The 20,286-nt window shown below is 41.7% G+C and overlaps 1 protein-coding gene across 2 annotated transcripts in view; it reads right to left on the bottom strand.

Annotated features, from left to right (window-relative positions):
• The window catches only part of arhgap18 (Rho GTPase activating protein 18), a 114,831-nt gene that overhangs the window by 44,842 nt on the left and 49,703 nt on the right, over positions 1-20,286 (bottom strand). For both annotated transcript variants that reach the window (XM_068025145.1, XM_068025148.1), the window contains exons 4-6: positions 13,227-13,302; positions 12,494-12,642; positions 900-1,065 (exon numbers count right to left, since the gene is read on the bottom strand). In XM_068025145.1, the coding sequence (XP_067881246.1) occupies positions 900-1,065; positions 12,494-12,642; positions 13,227-13,302 (391 nt within the window). The remainder of the gene's footprint in view (positions 1-899; positions 1,066-12,493; positions 12,643-13,226; positions 13,303-20,286) is intronic.

Below are 20,286 nucleotides of genomic sequence, written 5' to 3'. Positions count from 1 at the left end.
TACTCCAAATGTGACCTAACCAACTGTAACATGACGTCCCAACACTTGTACTCAATGCCTTGGCCGATGAAGGCAAGCATGCCATATGCCTTCTTCATCGTCTACCTGTGTTGCCACTTTCAGGGAACTATGTACTTGCACCCCAAGGTGTCTCTGCTCAACAACACTCCCCAGGGCCCTGCCATTCACTGTATATGTTCTGTCCTGGTTTAACTTCCCAAAATGTATCACTTTGCACTTGTCTGCATTAAATTCCAATTGCCAATCCCTTGCCCACTTTCCCAGTTAATCGAAATCCTGTTGTAACCTTCGACAACCTTCTTCACTGTCCACTATACCACCAATTTTGGTGTCATCTGCAAACTTACTAATCATGCCCCTTACATTCACATCCAAGTCATTAATATATATGACAAAAAGTGGGTCCAGCACTGATCCCTGCCACTGGTCACCAGCCTCCAATCGGAAAAACAACCCTCCGCTACCACCCTCTGCCTCCTATAACCAAGTCAATTATGTATCCAATTTGCTAGCTCACCCTGGATCCCATGTGTTTGAACCTTCTGGTAGGGACCTATGCAAACTTTGGACTTTGCTCTAGATCAGCACACTCTCACCTATTGTTATCTATATCAAGCCCTTTACATTGTTGTGGAATGTTAAGAAATTCCAGATAGGGAGCACCATTATCCTTATTCTCCTCTCCCCACACAGCACAGGTGCTGCAAACCAGTGTTCGTTCAACCTGAGAGAAAATAATGCAATTAAGGCCACATGTAAACGGCAAAGCTTCAATTTGATGAATACTAAAATAAGTGGAAAGTTTATATACAAAGTTAAATATCTGAACTTCATATGAAACCAATGTTCCAAATTTGAATATTTTGTATTCTCATTACCTCGAATTTTGACTTTCATTGCTTTATGATGCTTGAAATCCACACCAAGTGTATCATACAGAGCAGTCATTTCAATCAGAGCCAACGAACGGACTTTCTTCATGTCCTGAGGTGCAAGATCTCCTGCTTTCGTGGTACCTGTCTTTTCTTTAGGCAGCCGGTAGTTCTAAAGAAACAAACAATGGTTTATTGTGCCTTTCACAGTCTCAGGACATCTCAGTGCTTCATAGACAATTAAATACTTTTACAGTGTGGTCACTATTGTAATATAGGAAGTTCCAACAACCAATTCATGCACAGCAAGATCCCACAAACAGCAATGAAATAAATGATTAGACTTTGTTTTTTTGGTGGTATTGCTTAATGGATAAATGCTGGCCAATATACTGGGTGAACTATCCAGATCTTTGAATTATGCCTGGAGCTCGCTTTAAGTATTTATAAGGAGATGTAACACTGATTGCAGGAATCCAGTTATTATATCATTGTGGAGATGTAACAATGATAGAGGTCTGGTTACTAGGTGGCATTAAGAATGTAACACTGATATACAGGTGCCTGGATATTAAGTATGGACAAGGAACAAAATATATACATTTAAGAAGGTTAGTTTCAAAGAAATGAGGAATCAACTCAAGCAAATTAACTGGGGAGGATTTTCCACAAAGTTTCAGTAGAAGACTAATGAAACATCTTTAAAGGAATTATTCTTCTTCTTTGGCCTCCTTGTCTCAGGAGACAATGGGTAAGTGCCTGGAGCTGGTCAGTGGTGTGTGGAGCAGTGGCTGGAGTGGCTATGAAGGCCAATACTAGAGTGACAGACTCTTCCACAGGTGCTGCAGAAAAAATTGTTTGTCGGGGCTGTTACACAGTTGACTCTCCCCTTGTGCTTGTCTTTTTTCCTGCCAACTGCTAAGTCTCTTCGAATCGCCACACTTTAGCCCCGCCTTTATGGCTGCCCGCCAGCTCTGGCGATCGCTGGCAACTGACTCCCACGACTTGGGATAAATGTCACAGGACTTCATGTCGCGTTTGCAGACGTCTTTAAAGCGGAGACATAGACGGCCGGTAGGTCTGATACCAGTGGCGAGCTCGCTGCACAATGTGTCCTTGGGGATCCTGCCATCTTCCATGCGGCTCACATGGCCAAGCCATCTCAAGTGCCACTGACTCTGTAGTGTGTATAAGCTGGGGATGTTGGCCGCCTCGAGGACTACTGTGTTGGAGATGAATAATGCTTAACATACAGGTTAAGTACATACAAACATAACCCTGAATTAAATAAATAAATGATCCATTTTCTTTGATTGCACATTTGAACTCTTACGTCTCTTGGGTCACCAGTGTCTTTCCATTAGATGTCTACTATCCCAAAATGTATTACTTCACACTTTCTCACGTTCAATTTTACTGTAGTCAAGTAAAATATTGGATGTGGGAAAGGAAAATGGGTGACACATGCTATGAACGGTGAAATAGCCAAGTGTTATGACCTGGAGAGAAAGGGGTCTATGGTTCCCTTTCAGCCTTCACCTGGCCTTACCGTAACAGTTTAATTTTAAACACACGGTGTTTTTAAGCTCCCCCTTGGTGAATCATTGTTCACAGCTTTCCAATTGCAAGGCAAAGAAACCAGCCAAACACATTTTTAGGTTTAAAGAAAAGTTGAAATTCATTTAACTTGAACTCTAATTCGGTTGACGTCTACATATATGCGACACGACTGTGCTAGCGTGCATGTATGCGTAAGTGATAAACACACATGCAGATAGAGACAGAAAAGAGAAGAAATAAAGTGGAAAAGTTTGAGGCACTATCTGAAGATAGTTTTGGTTACTGCTCTTTGCGCTCACTGTAGAGTCCTTGATTGTCGGTAGATCTTGCTTTTCGTTGGGGCCCAGTATTCTTATTAAACCTTATTCAATGCAGGAGACCTTTCCACTTGAGGTTCACCTCTTCAGTGGATTTGGAGTTCCATGAGAAAGAGATGGGAGCAGACAGGAGAGGTCTTCAGTCCAGGAATTAACAGTCTTTGAGTTCAAACTCTGGGTAGTTCAAAAAAAAACTCTGGACCAGCCAGTTAGTCGTGTGACCAGCTGGTTTAACCAGTCCTGGCTTTTGTGGATTGTATCACCTTAGCAGTCTCTGGAATGCTCTTCTTGATACCTTCAATGTCTGGTGATCAAAATCCATTGTGCGTTAAGTGGACCAGGGAATAGCCCTTTGTCTTCACAAGCACTGTTAGTATGCAAATGTCCTTTCAGCCAAGTGTCTGGTGATTTTTTTCAAACAGGTCCTTTATTCACTCCAGCAACAGTTTAAAATCAATGTTCATATGACAAACTTAATATGCCTCATTCTTGGCAGTTGGGGGCCTGCACGACACTAAGAATGAAATTGAAAGAGACCTAAAAGTCTGAGTCTCAATGCTAAATATGAGCAATCAATGCAGAGCAATAATCATCAAAACTAATAGACTGCTGAAACATAAACCTACAATAGTAGAATACAAATCCAGGGAAGTCATGATCAAATTGTATACTGCTCTTGTTAGATGAAATCCTGGATAAGCCAGGATGTACAAACTTAGCCACACAGGATATGGATAGAGGGAAATTGGTTCCTATTAAACAACATCCTTACCACTTAAGTCTGGAGAAAAGGCCCAGGTAAAAGCAGAAATCCAATACATGCTGGAGAACCACCTAATAGAACCCAGTCAAATCAGCTGGAGCTCACCAGTAGTACTAGTGCCTAAAGCTGATGGCTCAGACTTTGCATAGACTACAGAAAAGTTAATGCAGTAACAAAGGCAGAATCCTACCCAATCCCTCACTCGGCAGACTGTATTGACAGAGTGGGCAGTACCATGTTTCTTACAAAAATAGATTTGTTAAAGGGATATTGGCAAGTCCCTTTAACACCCTGAGCTAAAGAAATATCAGCTTTGTCACACCGGATGGTCTTTTCCAGTGCCGAGTGATGCCATGCGGGCTAAAAAATGCCCCAGCAACCTTTCAGAGACAAATGAACAAAGTGATAACCAATGTTCCTAACTCTAGTTTACTTTTATGTTGTGCTGGTCTATAGTGCCACTTGGAAGGACCACTTGGAACATCTAGAAACTGTTAAAAAAAAAAAAATTTTTACAATTGGCCAGTTTAGTAGACCTTGCCAAAAGCAAATTCGCAAAAACAAGAGTGACCTACCTTAGGCATGTAATAGGGCAAGAACAAGGGTTATCAAGAAATGCAAAAGTACAGGCATTGATGGAGTTCCCTACTCCTAATTCTTAGCAAGAAATCATGAGGTTTTTGGGGATCTGTGGTTTCTACCAAAAGTTTGTACCACATTTCAGTACTGTAGCTGATCCATTGACAGATTTACTGCAGTAAAAGAAAACCAAGGTAGTGTGGTCAAGGGAATGCAAAGCATCCTTGAGGCTGAAAGCCATTTTCAATAATGAACCAGCGTTGCTCCAAATTTCAGTCAGCACTTCAAGGTAGCAATTGATGCAAATGACCTGGGGGGTCCTGTTACAAGATGAAACGGGTAACGGGCATAGAAAGGCCAGTGGGATACTTTGCCAAAAAGCTAAATCGACAAAAAAAGATATTCCACAGAGGAAAAAGAAACTTCAGTCTATTATTGGCACTTAAACATTTTGAAGTCTATGGCTGCCATGACTACAGAGAGACAGTGGTATATAGTGATCATAACCCCATAATCTTCATTGAAAAATTAAAAATCAGAATGCCAGATATTCCAATGGAGTTTACTGTCACAACCTTATCACTTATAGATTATACACATTTCAGGTAAAAATAATGTTATTGCAGATGCTTTATCGAGAATCCAACATTGTTCAACTTATTTGAAAGGAGAGAGTGAATGAGAATGAGGGTGAAAATGTGTTTTCTATTTTTCCCAAAATTTGCAATGAAATGCATTTAAAAATGGTGTTTCCTTCCTCTGAGGGTGGAGGGGTCATGAAAGTGATTCTTCATAGTTAAAAAATATATTTAAAGGAATTTATGGTTAAGTTGAAAATATTGGACTAGTTTTTTTTTTAATGAAGCCATCAAGAGGACTAAGGGAGCCAGATTGGCAACAGTGTTGCTGGTTGTCACATGGCTCAGGTTGGAGATGAAGTGGAAACCCTGGTAACAGGGGCAGAAAAGTGACAAGTGCTCATTTGATTGGACAAGCCCCAGTCATAACAGAGCACCTGCATGAGCAGAAAAGAAACGGTCAAGTTTTCTGGTTGTGGGTCAGTGTGCGTGGTTTTATCTTCTGGAAGGAAATAAAGTCAACTCTGAAGAAAAAAGGTCAAGAAAGAACTGAAGACTACAACCCAGCTCACTTTCCCACAAATCTCAAAGATTGTGAAGTTCACTGTGTTGATTCATCTGGTTTCCTGTATTTCAATAAAGCCTGCTAAAAAATAATTCTCAATTCCTCCTGAAGACAACTGTTCTAAAGATCGGTGACCTGTCTGCGTGTGCTCGGAGGTTGGAATGTGTGCCAGTTTGGTGCAATGCTCTCATCTGCTACTGGGGAAAATTGATGGAGAGATTTGGGTGTTCAGGTCCATTGTTCCCTGAAGGTGGCAACGCAGGTCAATAGAGTGGTCAAGAAGGCATAAGGCATGCTTTCCTTCATTGGACGGGGTATTGAGTACAAGAGTTGGCAGGTCATGTTACAGTTGTATAAGACTTTGGTTCGGCCACATTTGGAATACTGCGTGCAGTTCTGGTCGCCACATTACCAAAAGGATGTAGATACTTTGGAGAGGGTGCAGAGGAGGTTCACCAGGATGTTGCCTGGTATGGAGGGCGCTAGCTATGAAGAGAGGTTGAGTAGATTAGGATTATTTTCATTAGAAAGACGGAGGTTGAGGGGGGACCTGATTGAGGTGTACAAAATCATGAGAGGTATAGATAGGGTGGATAGCAAGAAGCTTTTTCCCCCCCAGAGTGGGGCATTCAATTACTAGGGGTCACGAGTTCAAAGTGAGAGGGGAAAAGTTTAGAGGGGATATGCGTGGAAAGTTCTTTACGCAGAGGGTGGTGGGTGCCTGGAACGCGTTGCCAGCAGAGGTGGTAGACGCGGGCACGATATCGTCTTTTAAGATGTATCTAGACAGATACATGAATGGGCAGGAAGTAAAGAGATACAGACCCTTAGAAAATAGGAGACAGGTTTAGATAGAGGATCTGGATCGGCGCAGGCTTGGAGGGCCGAAGGGCCTGTTCCTGTGCTGTAATTTTCTTTGTTCTTTTCTTCAGGGCTGGACAAGTTATCTGCCCAGATGTGCTTTTCTGTCTGTAATAGAGATCTGATTAAAAAATCTTTAATTTTTTTTCGGTTAACTGGTATATGTGTGTGAGTGAGAGAGTGTGTGAAGCGACTCAGGTGAAAAGGGGACTTTAAAATTTGGTTACTATAAAAAGGGGACTTCTAAAAATTTAATGTTGGATTTTTAAAAATTTGATCTGTGTGATATTGTTTTGCTTCATTATTAGTGAAGACTTGTTTTATAATAAACTGTTAGGAACATTGGAGCAGGTGTAGGCCATTCAGCCCATCAAGCCTGCCCCACCATTCAATATGGCTGATCATCCATTTCAATGCCCTTTTTCCCCACACTATCCCCATATCCCCTTATATCATTTGTATTTAGAAATCAGTCAATCTCTGCTTTAATACTCAATGACTGAGCTTTCACAGCCCTCTCGGGTAGAGAATTCCAAAGATTCACAACCCTCTGAGTAAAGTAATTTCTCCTCATCTCTGTTCTAAGTGGCTTCCCCTTTATTCTGAAATTGTGTCCCCTGGTTCTAGACTCAGCCAGGGGAAACATCTTAGCTGCATCTACAATAAAAGCAAAATACTGCTGATGCTGGAAATCTGAAATAAAAACAGAAAGTGCTGGAAAAACTCAGCAGGTCTGGCAGCATCTGTGGAGAGTTTGTTTCTACTGCGCCTACCCACTTTTTTTTCATGTTTGCGCTTGTGACTGTTCAGTTTTCAGTCCATTAACACCCTATCTGTACTAATGCTTTGTCTTTCAGCACACTATTAACATATTGTTTGCCTTTGCTCCATGACCTTCTGGTCAGCTATTCTGTGACCTTGCCCTATCAATACCTTCTCTTGTTATCTCTTGCATTTCTTATATCTACCAGTTCTGAAGAAGGGTCACTGACCTGAAACATTAACTCTGCTTCTCTCTCCACAGATGCTGCCAGATCTGTGGAGTTTTTTCTAGCACTTTGTTTTTATTTTAGCTGCATCTACCCTGTCTATCCCTTTAAGTATTTTGTAGGTTTCAATGAGATCACCTCTCATTCTTCAAAACTCTAGAGAATACAGGCCCAGTTTCCCCAATCTCTCTTCATAGGACTATCTCGCCATCCCGATAACAAGACTGGTGAATCTTTGTTGCATACCCTCTATTGCTATAATATCCTTCCTAACGCAAGGGGACCAAAACTGCACACAGAACTCCAAGTGCGGTCTAACCAAGGTTCTATACAATCCTCCTGCGATAAAGGCTAACATACCATTAGCCTTCCCAATTGTTTGCTGCACCTGCATGTTAGCTTAGTGACTTATTGACAAGGACACCCAGGTCCCTTTGTACATCTACACTTTCTAATCTCTTACCATTTAAGAAATACTCTGTACATCTGTTCCTACTACCAAAGTGGATAACCTCATTTTTCCACATTATATTCCATCTGCCACATTCTTGCCCACCACCCAAGTCTGTCCAACTCCCCTTGAAGCCAATTTGCATCTTCCTCAAACACACATTTCACCTAGATTTGTGTCATCCGTGAACTTGGAAATACTACATTTTGTCCCCACATCCAAATCATTGATATATTATTAACAGCTGGGGCCCAAGCACTGATCCGTGCTGTACCCCATTAGTCACAGCCTGCCAACACAAGAATGACCCATTTATTCCTACTCTCTGCTTTCTGCCTGTTAACCAATCCTTAATCCATATCTGTATATTACCTCCTAATTTTGCTGACCCATCTCCTGTGGGGGACTTTATCAAAAGCTTTCTGAAAATCCAAGTATACCATGTCCACTGACTCCCCTTTATCAATTCTGTTAGTAACATCCTCAAAAAACTCCAACAAGTTCATCAAACATGATGTCTCATTCATAAATCAGTGTCGACTATGCCCAGATTATTATCCAAGTGTCCATTTATCACATCCTTTAGAATAGATTCTAGCATTTTCCCAATGACTGATGCAAGGCTAACAGGTCTTTAAAACCCTGTTTTCTCTCTCCCTCCCTTCTTAAATAGCTGGGTGACATTTGCGACCTTCCAATCTGCAGGAACCACTCCAGAATCTATAGAATTTTGGAAGATGATCACCAATGAATCCATTATCTCCATAGCGACCTCTTTCAACACTCTGGGATGTAGAATATCAGGTCCTGGGGACTTAACTTTCAGCCCCATTAATTTCTCTAATCCAACCTTCTTACTAATACTAATTTCCTTCAATTCCTCATTCCACCCCCCAATTCCTTGGATCTTTAATTCCGGGAGATTTCTTGTATCCTCCTCAGTGAAGACAGACAAAGTAATCATTTAGCTTTACTGCCATTTCTCTGCTCCTCCCCTCCCCCTGTTATAAATTCTCCTGACTGCCTGTAATGGACACACATTTGTCACAGCCAAACATTTCCTTTTTACGTACCTATAGAAGCTTTTACAGTCCATTTTTATATTTTTTGCTAGCTTACATTCATATGCTTTTCTCCCTTTCTTTATCAGTTTCTTCATCCTCCTTTGCTGTATTCTAAAATTCTCAGGTTTGCTACTATTTCTGGCAATTTAATAGGCCTTTTCCTTTAATCTTGTACAATCCTTAACTTCCTTGGTTATCCACAGTTGACTGCCTTTACTTTTGGGGTTTTTGTGCCTTGAAGAAATGTATAGTTGCTGTAAACTATGTAATAATTCTTTAAAGACTATCCATTACCTATGTACTGTCATGCCTTTTAATGTATTTTCAAAATCCATCTCGGCCATCCCTCATACCTTCAACATTTCCTTTGTTCAAATTTAACATCCTGGCTTCAGATTGAACTACCTCACTTTCAAACAATGTTAAATTCTATCATCTTATGGTCACTCATCCCTAAAGGTTCTTTTACAAGATTATTAATTAGCCCTTTCTCATTACATAATACTAGATCTAAAATAGCCTGTTCTCGTCTGTTTCTCAGCATACTGCTCTAGAAAACAATGCCTAACACTCCAGAAACTCATCCTCCACAGCATTCATGCTCATTAAGTTTATCCAGTCTATAGGCAGATTGCAGTCACCCATGATTACAGTATTACCCATGCTATGTGCTTATCTAATCTCCTGATTAATACCATGCCCCACACTACCACTACCGTTTGGTGGCCTATAAACAACTCCAACCAATGTTGGTTACCCCTTGCTGTTTCTTAGCTCCACCCAAACAGATTCCACATTTTGTTCTTCCAAACTAAGATCCTCCCTTAACAATGTACTGATCCAATCCCTCATCAGCACAACACTACCTCCTTTTCCTTTTTGCCTGTCCTTCCTAAATGTTGAATATCCTTGAATATTCAGTTCCCAGTTCACCCTGTAGCCACATTTCCATTATGGCAGTTAGATCACAACCATTTACCTCAATTTGGGCCTTTAAATCATCTACCTCGATGCAAATGCTGCTTGCATTCAGGTAGAGTGCCCTTAACCTTGTTTTCTTGACATTCTGCATTCTAAGCACAGTTGATGCTCACCTTTGTTTCACCTGCCTTCTAATGTCACTTGCTACTTTTCTACTTCTTGTTACCAGCCTTACTTCCTTCCAATTATAGCTACCCCTCAGGTTCCCATCCCCCTGACAAGCTGGTTTAAACCCTCCCCAACTGCAGTCAAATCTCCCTGTGAGGATATTAGTTCTGATCCTGTTAAGGTGTCACCCGTCCAACTTGTACAGGTCCCACCTGCCCCAGAATCAGTCCCAATGCCTCAAAAATCTGATTCCCTGCCCCCTGCACCAATTCTCCAGCCACATGTTCAAATCGATCAATTCTCCTATACCTATGCTCACTAGCATGTGATACTGGGAGTAATCCTGAGATTACTGTTTTGGAGGTCCTGCTTTTTAATTTCCTTCCTAATTCCATAAAGTCTGCTTTCAGGACCTCATCCCTCTTCCTACCTATGTAATTGGTGCCAATGTGGAACATGACCACTGGCTGTTCACCCTCCCCAGAAGGATATCCTGCAGCTACTCTGACATCCTTGACCCTGGCACCAGGGAGGCAACACCACCCTGGAGTCACATTTACTATCACAGAAATACCTGTCTGATCCCCTATCAAATCCCCTATTGCTCTTCCACTCTTCTTCCTGCCCTCCTGTGCAGTTGAGCCACCCATGATGACACAAACATTGCTCTGGCTGCACTCTTCTGAGGAACCATCACTCTCATTAGTATCCAAAATGGAAAATCAATTAGCAAGCTAGATAGACTCAGGGTACTCCTGGACTGCCTGCCTGGTTTTCAGACTGCCTGGTGATCACCCATTCCCTCTCTACCTGCAGGCTCCTAACCTGCAGTGTGACCACTTCCCTAAACATGCTAGCCACATAGCCCTCTGCCTCACAAATGCACATAAGTAAAACCAACCACCACTCAAGTTCAGGTTTCTGCAGCTAGTGATACTCCCTGCAGATGTGTTCATCTAGGACACATGGTGTGGCCATGACTTCCCACATACCACAGGACATACATGCCACTTAGCCAAGCTGACCTGCCATACCATAACTTTAAAAACCTTTTATTACAATGAGAAGTAAAATAACTTACCAGTTACTCACCAATCAACTTGTTCCCCTGTAGCAAAGAAAGAGGCAGCTACTGGAGGCTGAAAAAGGCAGAAGAAATAAAGAAAGGAGCCCCTCCCTCACACACCAAACACCCACTTTACACTTTGTGAATTAAATTTATTTTGCCCTCCTTACCAAACTCTGTACAGACCAGCAGCACTGAGAGTCCCCTGAATTTATACTCTGAAAACAATGCTGTGTCAACTCTGCTAGAGCTCTGCTACAGCGCAGAAACCAATTTAAGCTAGCTATCTAATTAACTAGCTACAGCCGTTCTCAGAGTGTTAGTATACCCCAGTTTAGAACTGCAAAAAACCTAACTTACTTAACTGAAACAGGAAATTCAATTAATTGCTAGATGTAAACAAAACAAAAACTACAGATTAACCCTTAAAATTCACTCACTTACCAAACTCCCTTCTTCATACTCAGTGCAGTTAATTTTTCTGTTCAGTAAAGAAACCCAGTACGTATGTTCTATTCTGGTGAAAATAGTGTACCTGATTGACTGTTTCAGTATGTGGGAAAATTAAAAAAATATGTTGTGACCTGTGGAAAACTGGGATTGAATTAACAGTGCACTCCTCCCACCTCGGTCCTAACAGTATGCAGAGGACACAAAATTCAGAAATGTAATAAACAATGAGAAAGATGGTATAAGATTTCAGGAGTACGTAGGAAGACTGGTGAAATAGGCAGGCACACGGCAGATGAAATATAATGCAGAGATGCGTGAAGTGAGCCATTTTGGTAAGGAGAATGAGGAGAGGCAATATAAACTAAAAATGGTACAATATTAAATGTAGTGTAGGAACAAAGAGACCGGGGAGTGTACACAAATCTTTGAAGTTGGTAGGACATGTTGAGAAGGCTGTTAAAAAGGTATATGGGATCTTTGGCTTTATAAATAGAGGCATAGAGTACAAAAATAAAGAAGTTTTACTAAACCATTATATATCACTGGTAGGTCCTCGTTAGAGTATTGTGTCCAACTCTGGACACCACACTTTAGGAAGGATATCATGATCTTGGAGAGGGTGCAGAAGAGATTTACTAGAATGGTACTTGGGATGCGGGACTTCAGTTATGTGGAGAGACTGGAGAAGTGGGGGTTGTTCTCCTTAGAGCAGAGAAAGTTAAGGGGAGATTTGATAGAGATGTTCAAAATCATGAAGAATTTTGATAGAATAAATAAGGAAAAATTGTTTCTAACGATGGAAAGGTTGGGAACTAAAGAACACAGATTTAAAGTAAATAACAGAGACCCGCAAAACATTTGTGTGAAATTAGGATCTTTATTGCAATAGAACTTTCTTAAATACAGGATTTCTGGTTATTCTTTCACCTAACGACTTTAACAGAATCAAAATGTCTCACTCTGGAAAGCTACATAAAGCTGCCCAGGTGTAAAAGCAGGTCTTGGCAAAAGATCAGAGGTGACGTGAAGAAAAAACCTTATGCAGCAACATATTATGAAATGGAATGCATTGCCTGAAAGGGTGGGGGAAGCAGATTTCAGAGTTACTGTCAAATTAAAATGGAATATATACTTAAAGGGGAAAATTGTGCAGGGTTTCAGGGAAAGAGCAGGAACTAATTGAATAGTTCTTTCAAAAAGCAGGCACAGACACAATGGGCCAAATGGCTCCCTTCTATGCTGTATCGTTCTACAATTCTACTTACGGGTAGGGATGCGTCCTCCTCTCCTTTAGGATTTATGTTGCTTGATTTTTCTTTCATGTTTGCAGCCTGCTCAGAGTAAGATATTTCTAAATTGATATCAGCTGTGTGTTGGATACCTTCATCCTTGGTAACCAGGTCGTTCAGTTGCCCTAGAAGGAAAAGAGATGCTTGTTACTGTCCTTCCAGCTGATGAACTCTAGCTGAGAACAGGACTTCCATACTTACTGCTCCTTTACATCCCTAACTGTATAACTCTACCTTATGAATATGGGACATAAACAGCATTGTAACCAAACAGCAATCTATTTTATATGTTACAAAAGGCTGCCACATCACAACATTTCATAGGAATTGTACCCAAAGGTGGCATCGTCTGCATAAATCGTCCATGACATAACATGTCACAGGTCTACCTAAAACAGTAACTCAACTTTGAAACCACGAAAGTTTTTTAAAAATTAACTGTTTTTTAAGAATTGCAGAGCACATTTTTAAAAACTGCTAAATGTTTGATCTCAAAACGCAATTCAAGAGTCATTAAGGAATTAACTTAAAAGCACCACTTATAGCCACAGCTGAACAGAGCCCATAGGGCTTTGGAAACTCTGCAGCTCAAAACACAAGTCAAGTACTCTTTCATCAAATTGAGCAATAGTAATTGGAAAACAAGAAGCAAAAACAGCCAAAATGGTAAATATAAGCACATTTGCTATTTTCTGTACTATTTTCATACCTTCCACTTTCTCAGTGGTATCTTCTTTTTCATGTTCATCAGTTTCAGCAGCTGAAGCTTCATTTGTACTTGAGGCCTGAAAGTTAACATAAAGACCCTGTATATGACTCTGTATATAACTCAGCTACTGTCAAGTAATCAGAGAGTGATATTGATGGTTGGTATGATGGTACTCATTGGCTCATATTATTCCCTTTCTAGCTGAAAGACTAAAGGAGGAAGTGGGGCAACTCAGGCAGCTGTATAGAAATAAAGAATAACGGAGGAAGGAGGAAATGCAAAATGAAGCATATTATAAACTTTTTCTATTGTCATGATCCTGTCTTTTTTTTTCTCTCCGGGAAATATGTGGTGTGTCTTTAAGACAGCAAAGTATCAGTACTGCATTAAGAACTAGCCAGCCTCAGGAGTTGGAGAAAGTGCATTTTGGTTGCCGTTGGGTACAAGCATATGGAGAGGTAATGCATTCAGGGGATCTTTTGTGGCCAGTATATATTTTTTTTAGAACATTACAGCGCAGTACAGGCCCTTCGGCCCTCGATGTTGCGCCGACCTGTGAAACCATCTGACCTACACTATTCCATTTTCATCCATATGTCTATCCAATGACCACTTAAATGCCCTTAAAGTTGGCGAGTCTACTACTGTTGCAGGCAGGGCATTCCACGCCCCTACTACTCTCTGAGTAAAGAAACTACCTCTGACATCTGTCCTATATCTATCACCCCTCAACTTAAAGCTATGTCCCCTCGTGTTTGCCATCACCATCCGAGGAAAAAGACTCTCACTATTCACCCTATCTAACCCTCTGATTATCTTATATGTCTCTATTAAGTCACCTCTCCTCCTCCTTCTCTCCAACGAAAACAACCTCAAGTCCCTCAGCCTTTCCTCGTAAGACCTTCCCTCCATACCAGGCAACATCCTAGTAAATCTCCTCTGCACCCTTTCCATAGCTTCCACATCCTTCCTATAATGCGGTGACCAGAACTGGACGCAATACTCCAGGTGCGGTCTCACCAGAGTTTTGTACAGCTGCAGCATGACCTCGTGGCTCCGAAACTCGATCCCCCTACTAATAAAAGCTAACACACCATATGCCTTCTTAGCAGCCCTATTAACCTGGGTAGCAACCTTCAGGGATTTATGCACCTGGACACCAAGATCTCTCTGTTCATCTACACTACCAAGAATCTTCCCATTAGCCCAGTACTCTGCATTCCTGTTACTCCTTCCAAAGTGAATCACCTCGCACTTTTCCGCATTAAACTCCATTTGCCATCTCTCAGCCCAGCTCTGCAGCCTATCTATGTCCCTCTGTACCCTACAACATCCTTCGGCACTATCCACAACTCCACCGACCTCAGTGTCAGCCGCAAATTTACTAACCCACCCTTCTACACCCTCTTCCAGGTCATTTATAAAAATGACAAACAGCAGTGGCCCCAAAACAGATCCTTGCGGTACACCATTAGTAACTAAACTCCAGGATGAACATTTGCCATCAACCGCCACCCTCTGTCTTCTTTCAGCTAGCCAATTTCTGATCCAAAGCTCTAAATCACCTTCAACCCCATACTTCCGTATTTTCTGCAATAGCCTACCATGGGGAACCTTATCAAACGCCTTACTGAAATCCATATACACCACATCCACTGCTTTACCCTCATCCACCTGTTTGGTCACCTTCTCGAAAAACTCAATAAGGTTTGTGAGGCACGACCTACCCGTCACAAAACCGTGCTGACTATCGCTAATGAACTTATTCTTTTCAAGATGATTATAAATCCTGTCTCTTATAACCTTTTCCAACATTTTACCCACAACCGAAGTAAGGCTCACAGGTCTATAATTACCAGGGCTGTCTCTACTCCCCTTCTTGAACAAGGGGACAACATTTGCTATCCTCCAGTCTTCCGGCACTATTCCTGTCGACAATGACAACATAAAGATCAAGGACAAAGGCTCTGCAATCTCCTCCCTAGCTTCCCAGAGAATCCTAGGATAAATCCCATCTGGCCCAGGGAACTTATCTATTTTCACACTTTCCAAAATTGATAACACATCCTCCTTGTGAACCTCAATCCCATCTAGCCTAGTAGCCTGAATCTCAGTATTCTCCTCTAAATAGCAAGTCCAACAAGAGAGGCTGCGGTTCTGGACTTGGTTTTAGGTAATGAAGCTGGGCAGGTGGAAGGAGTGGCAGTGGGACAGTATCTTGGTGGTAGTGATCATAATTCAGTCAACTTTAACATAATTATGGAAAAGGACAAGGATAGAAAAGGAGTTAAAGTTCTAAAGTGGGGCAAGGCCAATTTTACTAAACGGAGAAGTGATTTAGTGAAAGTGGACTGGAAACAGCTAGTTGAAGGTAAATCAGTGTCTGAGCAGTGGGAGGCATTCAAAGGGGAGATTTAAGGGATTCAGAAAGCAGAGAGGGCATGAAAGAATATTGGCAAGTAAAATCAAGGAGAACCCAAAGATGTTTAATCATTACATTACATTAAGAGTAAGAGGAAAACTAAGGAAAGAGTAGGACCCATAAAAGACCAAAAAGGTAACCTATGTGTGGAGGTGGAAGATGTTGGTATGGTTCTTAATGAATACTTTGCTTCTGTCTTCACAAAAGAGGGGGGTGATGCAGACATTGTAGTTAAGGAGGAGTAGTGTGAAGTATTGCATGTGATCAACTTAGGGATAGAGGAAGTATTAAGGGGAATAGTATCCTTGAAAGCGGATAAATCACCAAGGCTGGATGAAATGTACCCCAGGCTGTTAAAAGAAGCCAGAGAGGAAATAGTGGAAATTCTGACTATTAATCTTCACTGGATACAGGTGTGGTGCCAGAAGATTGGAGTTGTGCTAACGTTGTACCTTTGTTTAAAAAAGCAGGAGGAATAGACCATATAATAGGCCAGTCAGTATAACCTCAGTAGTGGACAAATTATTGGAATCAATTCTGAGACACAGGATAAACTGTCACTTAGAAAGGTACAGATTAATCAAGGATAGTCAGCATGGATTTGTTAAGGGAAGGTCACACCTGACTAACTTGATTGAATTTTTTGAGGAAGTAACAAGGATGATTGATGAGGGTAGTACGGTTGATGTGGTCTACATGGATTTTAGCAAGGTTTTTGACAAGATCCCACATGACAGACTGATTAAAAAAAAGCCCATGGGATCCAGGGGAATGTAGCAAGCTGGGTACAAAATTGGCTCAGTGGCAGGAAACAAAGGGTAATTGTTGATGGGTGTTTTTGCGACTGGAAGGCTGTTTCCAGTGGGGTTCTGCAGGGCTCAGTACTAGGTTCCCTGCTTTTTGTGTTATAGATTAACAATTTGGACGTAAATGTAGGGGAATGGTCAAGAAGTTTGCAGACGACACAAAAATTGGCTATGTGGTTGATAGCGAGCAGGGTAGCTGTAGACTGCAGGAAGAGGTCAATGGACTGGTCAAGTAGGCAGATAAGTGGCAAATGGAATTTAACCCAGAGAAGTGTGAGGTGATGCATTTGGGAAGTTCAAATAAGGCAAAGGAATACACAATAAATGGGAGGATAAGAAGAGGTGTAGAGGAAGTGAGGGACCATGAAGTGTATGTCCACAAATCCCTGAAGGTGGCAGGACAGGTTGATAAGCTGTTTCAGAAAGCATCTGGAATCCTTTCCTTTATTAGCTGAGGCGTAGAATATAACAGCAGGGAGGTTATGTGGAACTATATAAAACGTTAGTTAGGCCACAACTTGAGCACTGTGTGCAGTTCTGGTCACCTCATTACAGAAAGTATGTAATTGCACTAGAGAGGGTACAGAGGAGATTTATGAGGATGTTGCCAGGACAAGAAAATTGCAGCTATGAGGAAAAATTGAGTCGGCTGGTGTTGTTCTCCTTGGAACAGAGGAGGCTGAGGAGAGATTTGATTGTGATATACAAAATTATGAACAGCCTGGACAGAATGGCTGTGAAGGGCCTAATTACCTTAGCAGAGAGGTCAGTGACCAGAGGGCATAGATTTAAAGTAGAAGGATTAGAGGGGAGATGAGGAAAGTTTTTTTCAGCCCGAGGGTGGTGGGGGTCTGGAACTCACTACAGGAAAGGGCGGTAGGGGCAGAAAACCTCATCTCATTTAAAAGGTGCCCTGGATATGCACCTGAAGTGCCGTAACCTCCAAGGCTACAGACCAAATGCTGGAAAGTGGGATTAGACTGGGTGGCTCTTTTTTTTTCAACCAGCGCAGACATGATGGGCCAAGTGGCCTCTTTCTGTGCGATAAACCTTCTATGATTCTATGATATGCGTTCATAAATTGCAGCTTCATGGTGTGCACTGTTGCACAATAAATTATGAGGACACTTGGCTGGGGATAAAGAACCCTGCCTTTTTAAAATAACCCTTCTACTAGCATTTATTTTGAATACCACCGAATTCAGCTAGAAGTCAGCTGAATTACCAAATGCCACAGACTGTATCTCTCTTTTTTCTATGGACTCTAACTCAACCAATCTACCTTTCCCCACTATGTAACCTATTTGTGTGTGTGTGAACCTCTAGAGTGTGTGTGTGAGTGAAAGTGGCGCATTGTTTATTATTTTATTAGTTCGGTTTAGGTACAATAAGGTTAAACCACTTTCTCTGGTTCTTGTTATGATCCTCGCAAGTAAGTAATCAAACACCTACTGAATTGGCTAGTACATCCACTTTAAGAATGAATTAAACCTGTTGTTTTCAAACATGGAGAGGGAAAAGAGAGAAGCCCTTCGGCCCCTCCTCACTTGACTGTAACACCTTAATCAATAAAATTTAATGAAATAAAGACAGGAGGGATGGAGAAGGAGGGTGAATTAGAATGGCTGAATTGAATGTCAAATTGAATGTCAAATCAAGGAAGAGAAATAAAGAGAGGGAAAGAAAGTGGTTCAAGGGGAGAAAGAAAGAAGAAACAGCAAAGAAAAAAAAATTAAAAGTTTCCATTTTAAAAGTTTTCAACATTCCACTATCTTAAGGAATAAGACTCCACACCTCTAATTGTTCATTTTAAGTGCCAGTGAGGTTCATCGATAGTTATTAACAATTATCATGTTGCTAAAAGGGTTATGATAAGTAGACTTAACTTTCTGTAGCGAGTTTATTGGACAATTAATGTGCAAATGCATAAACTTCATATAAGCCAGGTAGAGGTTAGGTGTGAGATGCTGGTTTCACAAAGCTAACTGAGCAGCACAAAAGATGAGTCGTGCAAATCATCCAGCAATTTGTGATGAATTGCAATTCATGGGATATATCTCTTCCTCACCTCAAGTGGTTGGTCAACTTGCACATTAATAATGGATGCACCATTCACATGTATTTATTCCGCAAATTCTGGCCATTGTAGTGTCAAAAAAAAAACATTCTGGAAAAAAGTATTGAGTATTCAGCATTTGCAATGTCTTCCCACCACCATGCCATTTTGCCAGTGGCTGGCCTTCGGGGGTACATGGCTACTGATGCATCCTCATCCTGCAGGTGCAGCCCCAGCAATGGCCACCGCTAGCAGTGGTACTGCTGAGACTGGTGAGACTGCAAGCCCTCTGATTGGGTTGGCAGTTCTTGGGGGTGGGCCACCGTCCTCAATAGAGATGGCAGCCCTGGCACCTACTTAGTTGGCCACTCCCAGGAAAATGCCTTCCCGGGTCATGCCGCAAGCCAAAACAGGCTCGTCTCCCACTTTCAGCCTTGGCGGTGGAACTTTAGCCAGCCTCATAAAATTCAGCCGTGTTTGGCATTTATTGAATGTATAAGAAAAAGGACAGGTATTGTTTTCCTTTCCCCACTGGGGGTATTCTGGGTACTGCCTGTGTGGAGTTTGCAAGTTCTCCCTGTGTCTGCGTGGATTTCCTCCGGGTGCTCCGGTTTCCTCCCACATGCCAAAGACTTGCCGGTTGATAGGTTAATTGGCCATTATAAATTGCCCCTAGTATAGGTAGGTGGTAGGGAAATATAGGGACAGGTGGGGATGTGGTAGGAATATGGGTTTAATGTAGGATTAGTATAAATGGGTGGTTGATGGTCGGCACAGACTCGGTGGGCCGAAGGGCCTGTTTCAGTGCTGTATCTCTAAACTAAACACTGCCAAAAATAAAAAGAGATTATCTTGTTGTGTAGGTTGGCAATAAATGAAGAATGTCTGATTTTGTATTTGTGGCCTCTCGCTGGTCAACTTAAAATTACTGCAAATGAGTGGCGCTATTAAAAAGGGACACTGGTGGCAGGACGTCATTTCACAACAATAGCTTGTATTTATACAGTGCCTCTAACATATTAAAACATTCCAAGGCACTTCACAGAGCGTTATATAAAGCAGAATTTGACACTGAGCCAGAAAAGGCAATATTAATGCAGATGGCCAAATGTTGGGTCAAAGAGGGAGGTTTTAAGGGGCCTCTTAAAGGAGGAAAATAGCAGTAGCGAGGCAGAGAGATTTAGCAAGTGAATTCCAGAGCTTAGGGCCTAGGCAACTGAAGGCGCATCTACCAATGGTGGAGCAATTAAAATCAGGGATGCTCAAGAGGCTAGATTAGAGAAGCACAGTTATCTTGGAGGGTTGTAGAGATAGGGAGGGGGTGAGTCCATGGAGGGATTTGAAAACAAGGGTGAGAATATTAAAATCGAGATTTCTTTGACTGGGAGCCTTTGTAGGTCAGCGACACAGGGGTGATGAGTGAACGGGACATGGTATGAATAAGGACACATGCAGCAGCGTTTTGGAAGTCCTCAAGTTTACGGTGGGTAGAACGTGGGAGGCCAGCCAGGAGCGAATTGGAATAGTCAAGTTCAGAGGCAACAAAGGTATGGATAAGGGTTTCAGCAGCAGATGAGCTGAGGCAAGGGTACAGTTGGGCAATGTCACACAGGTGGAAATAGGTGGTCTTAGTGATAGCATGAATATGTGGTTGGAAGCTCATCTCAGGGTCAAATATGACACCCAGGTTGTGAACGTTCACTTGAAATGCAATGGCTTTTTTTGAGAAATTGCTAGAATTTTGCATGGGGTATTCTGGAATTAAGATTGACTACA

Source organism: Heterodontus francisci, chromosome 3 (genome assembly GCF_036365525.1).
Source record: "Heterodontus francisci isolate sHetFra1 chromosome 3, sHetFra1.hap1, whole genome shotgun sequence".
Lineage (NCBI taxonomy): Eukaryota > Metazoa > Chordata > Chondrichthyes > Heterodontiformes > Heterodontidae > Heterodontus > Heterodontus francisci.
Note: the sequence above shows the minus strand (reverse complement) of the source record. Positions and strands in the feature narration are given on the sequence as shown.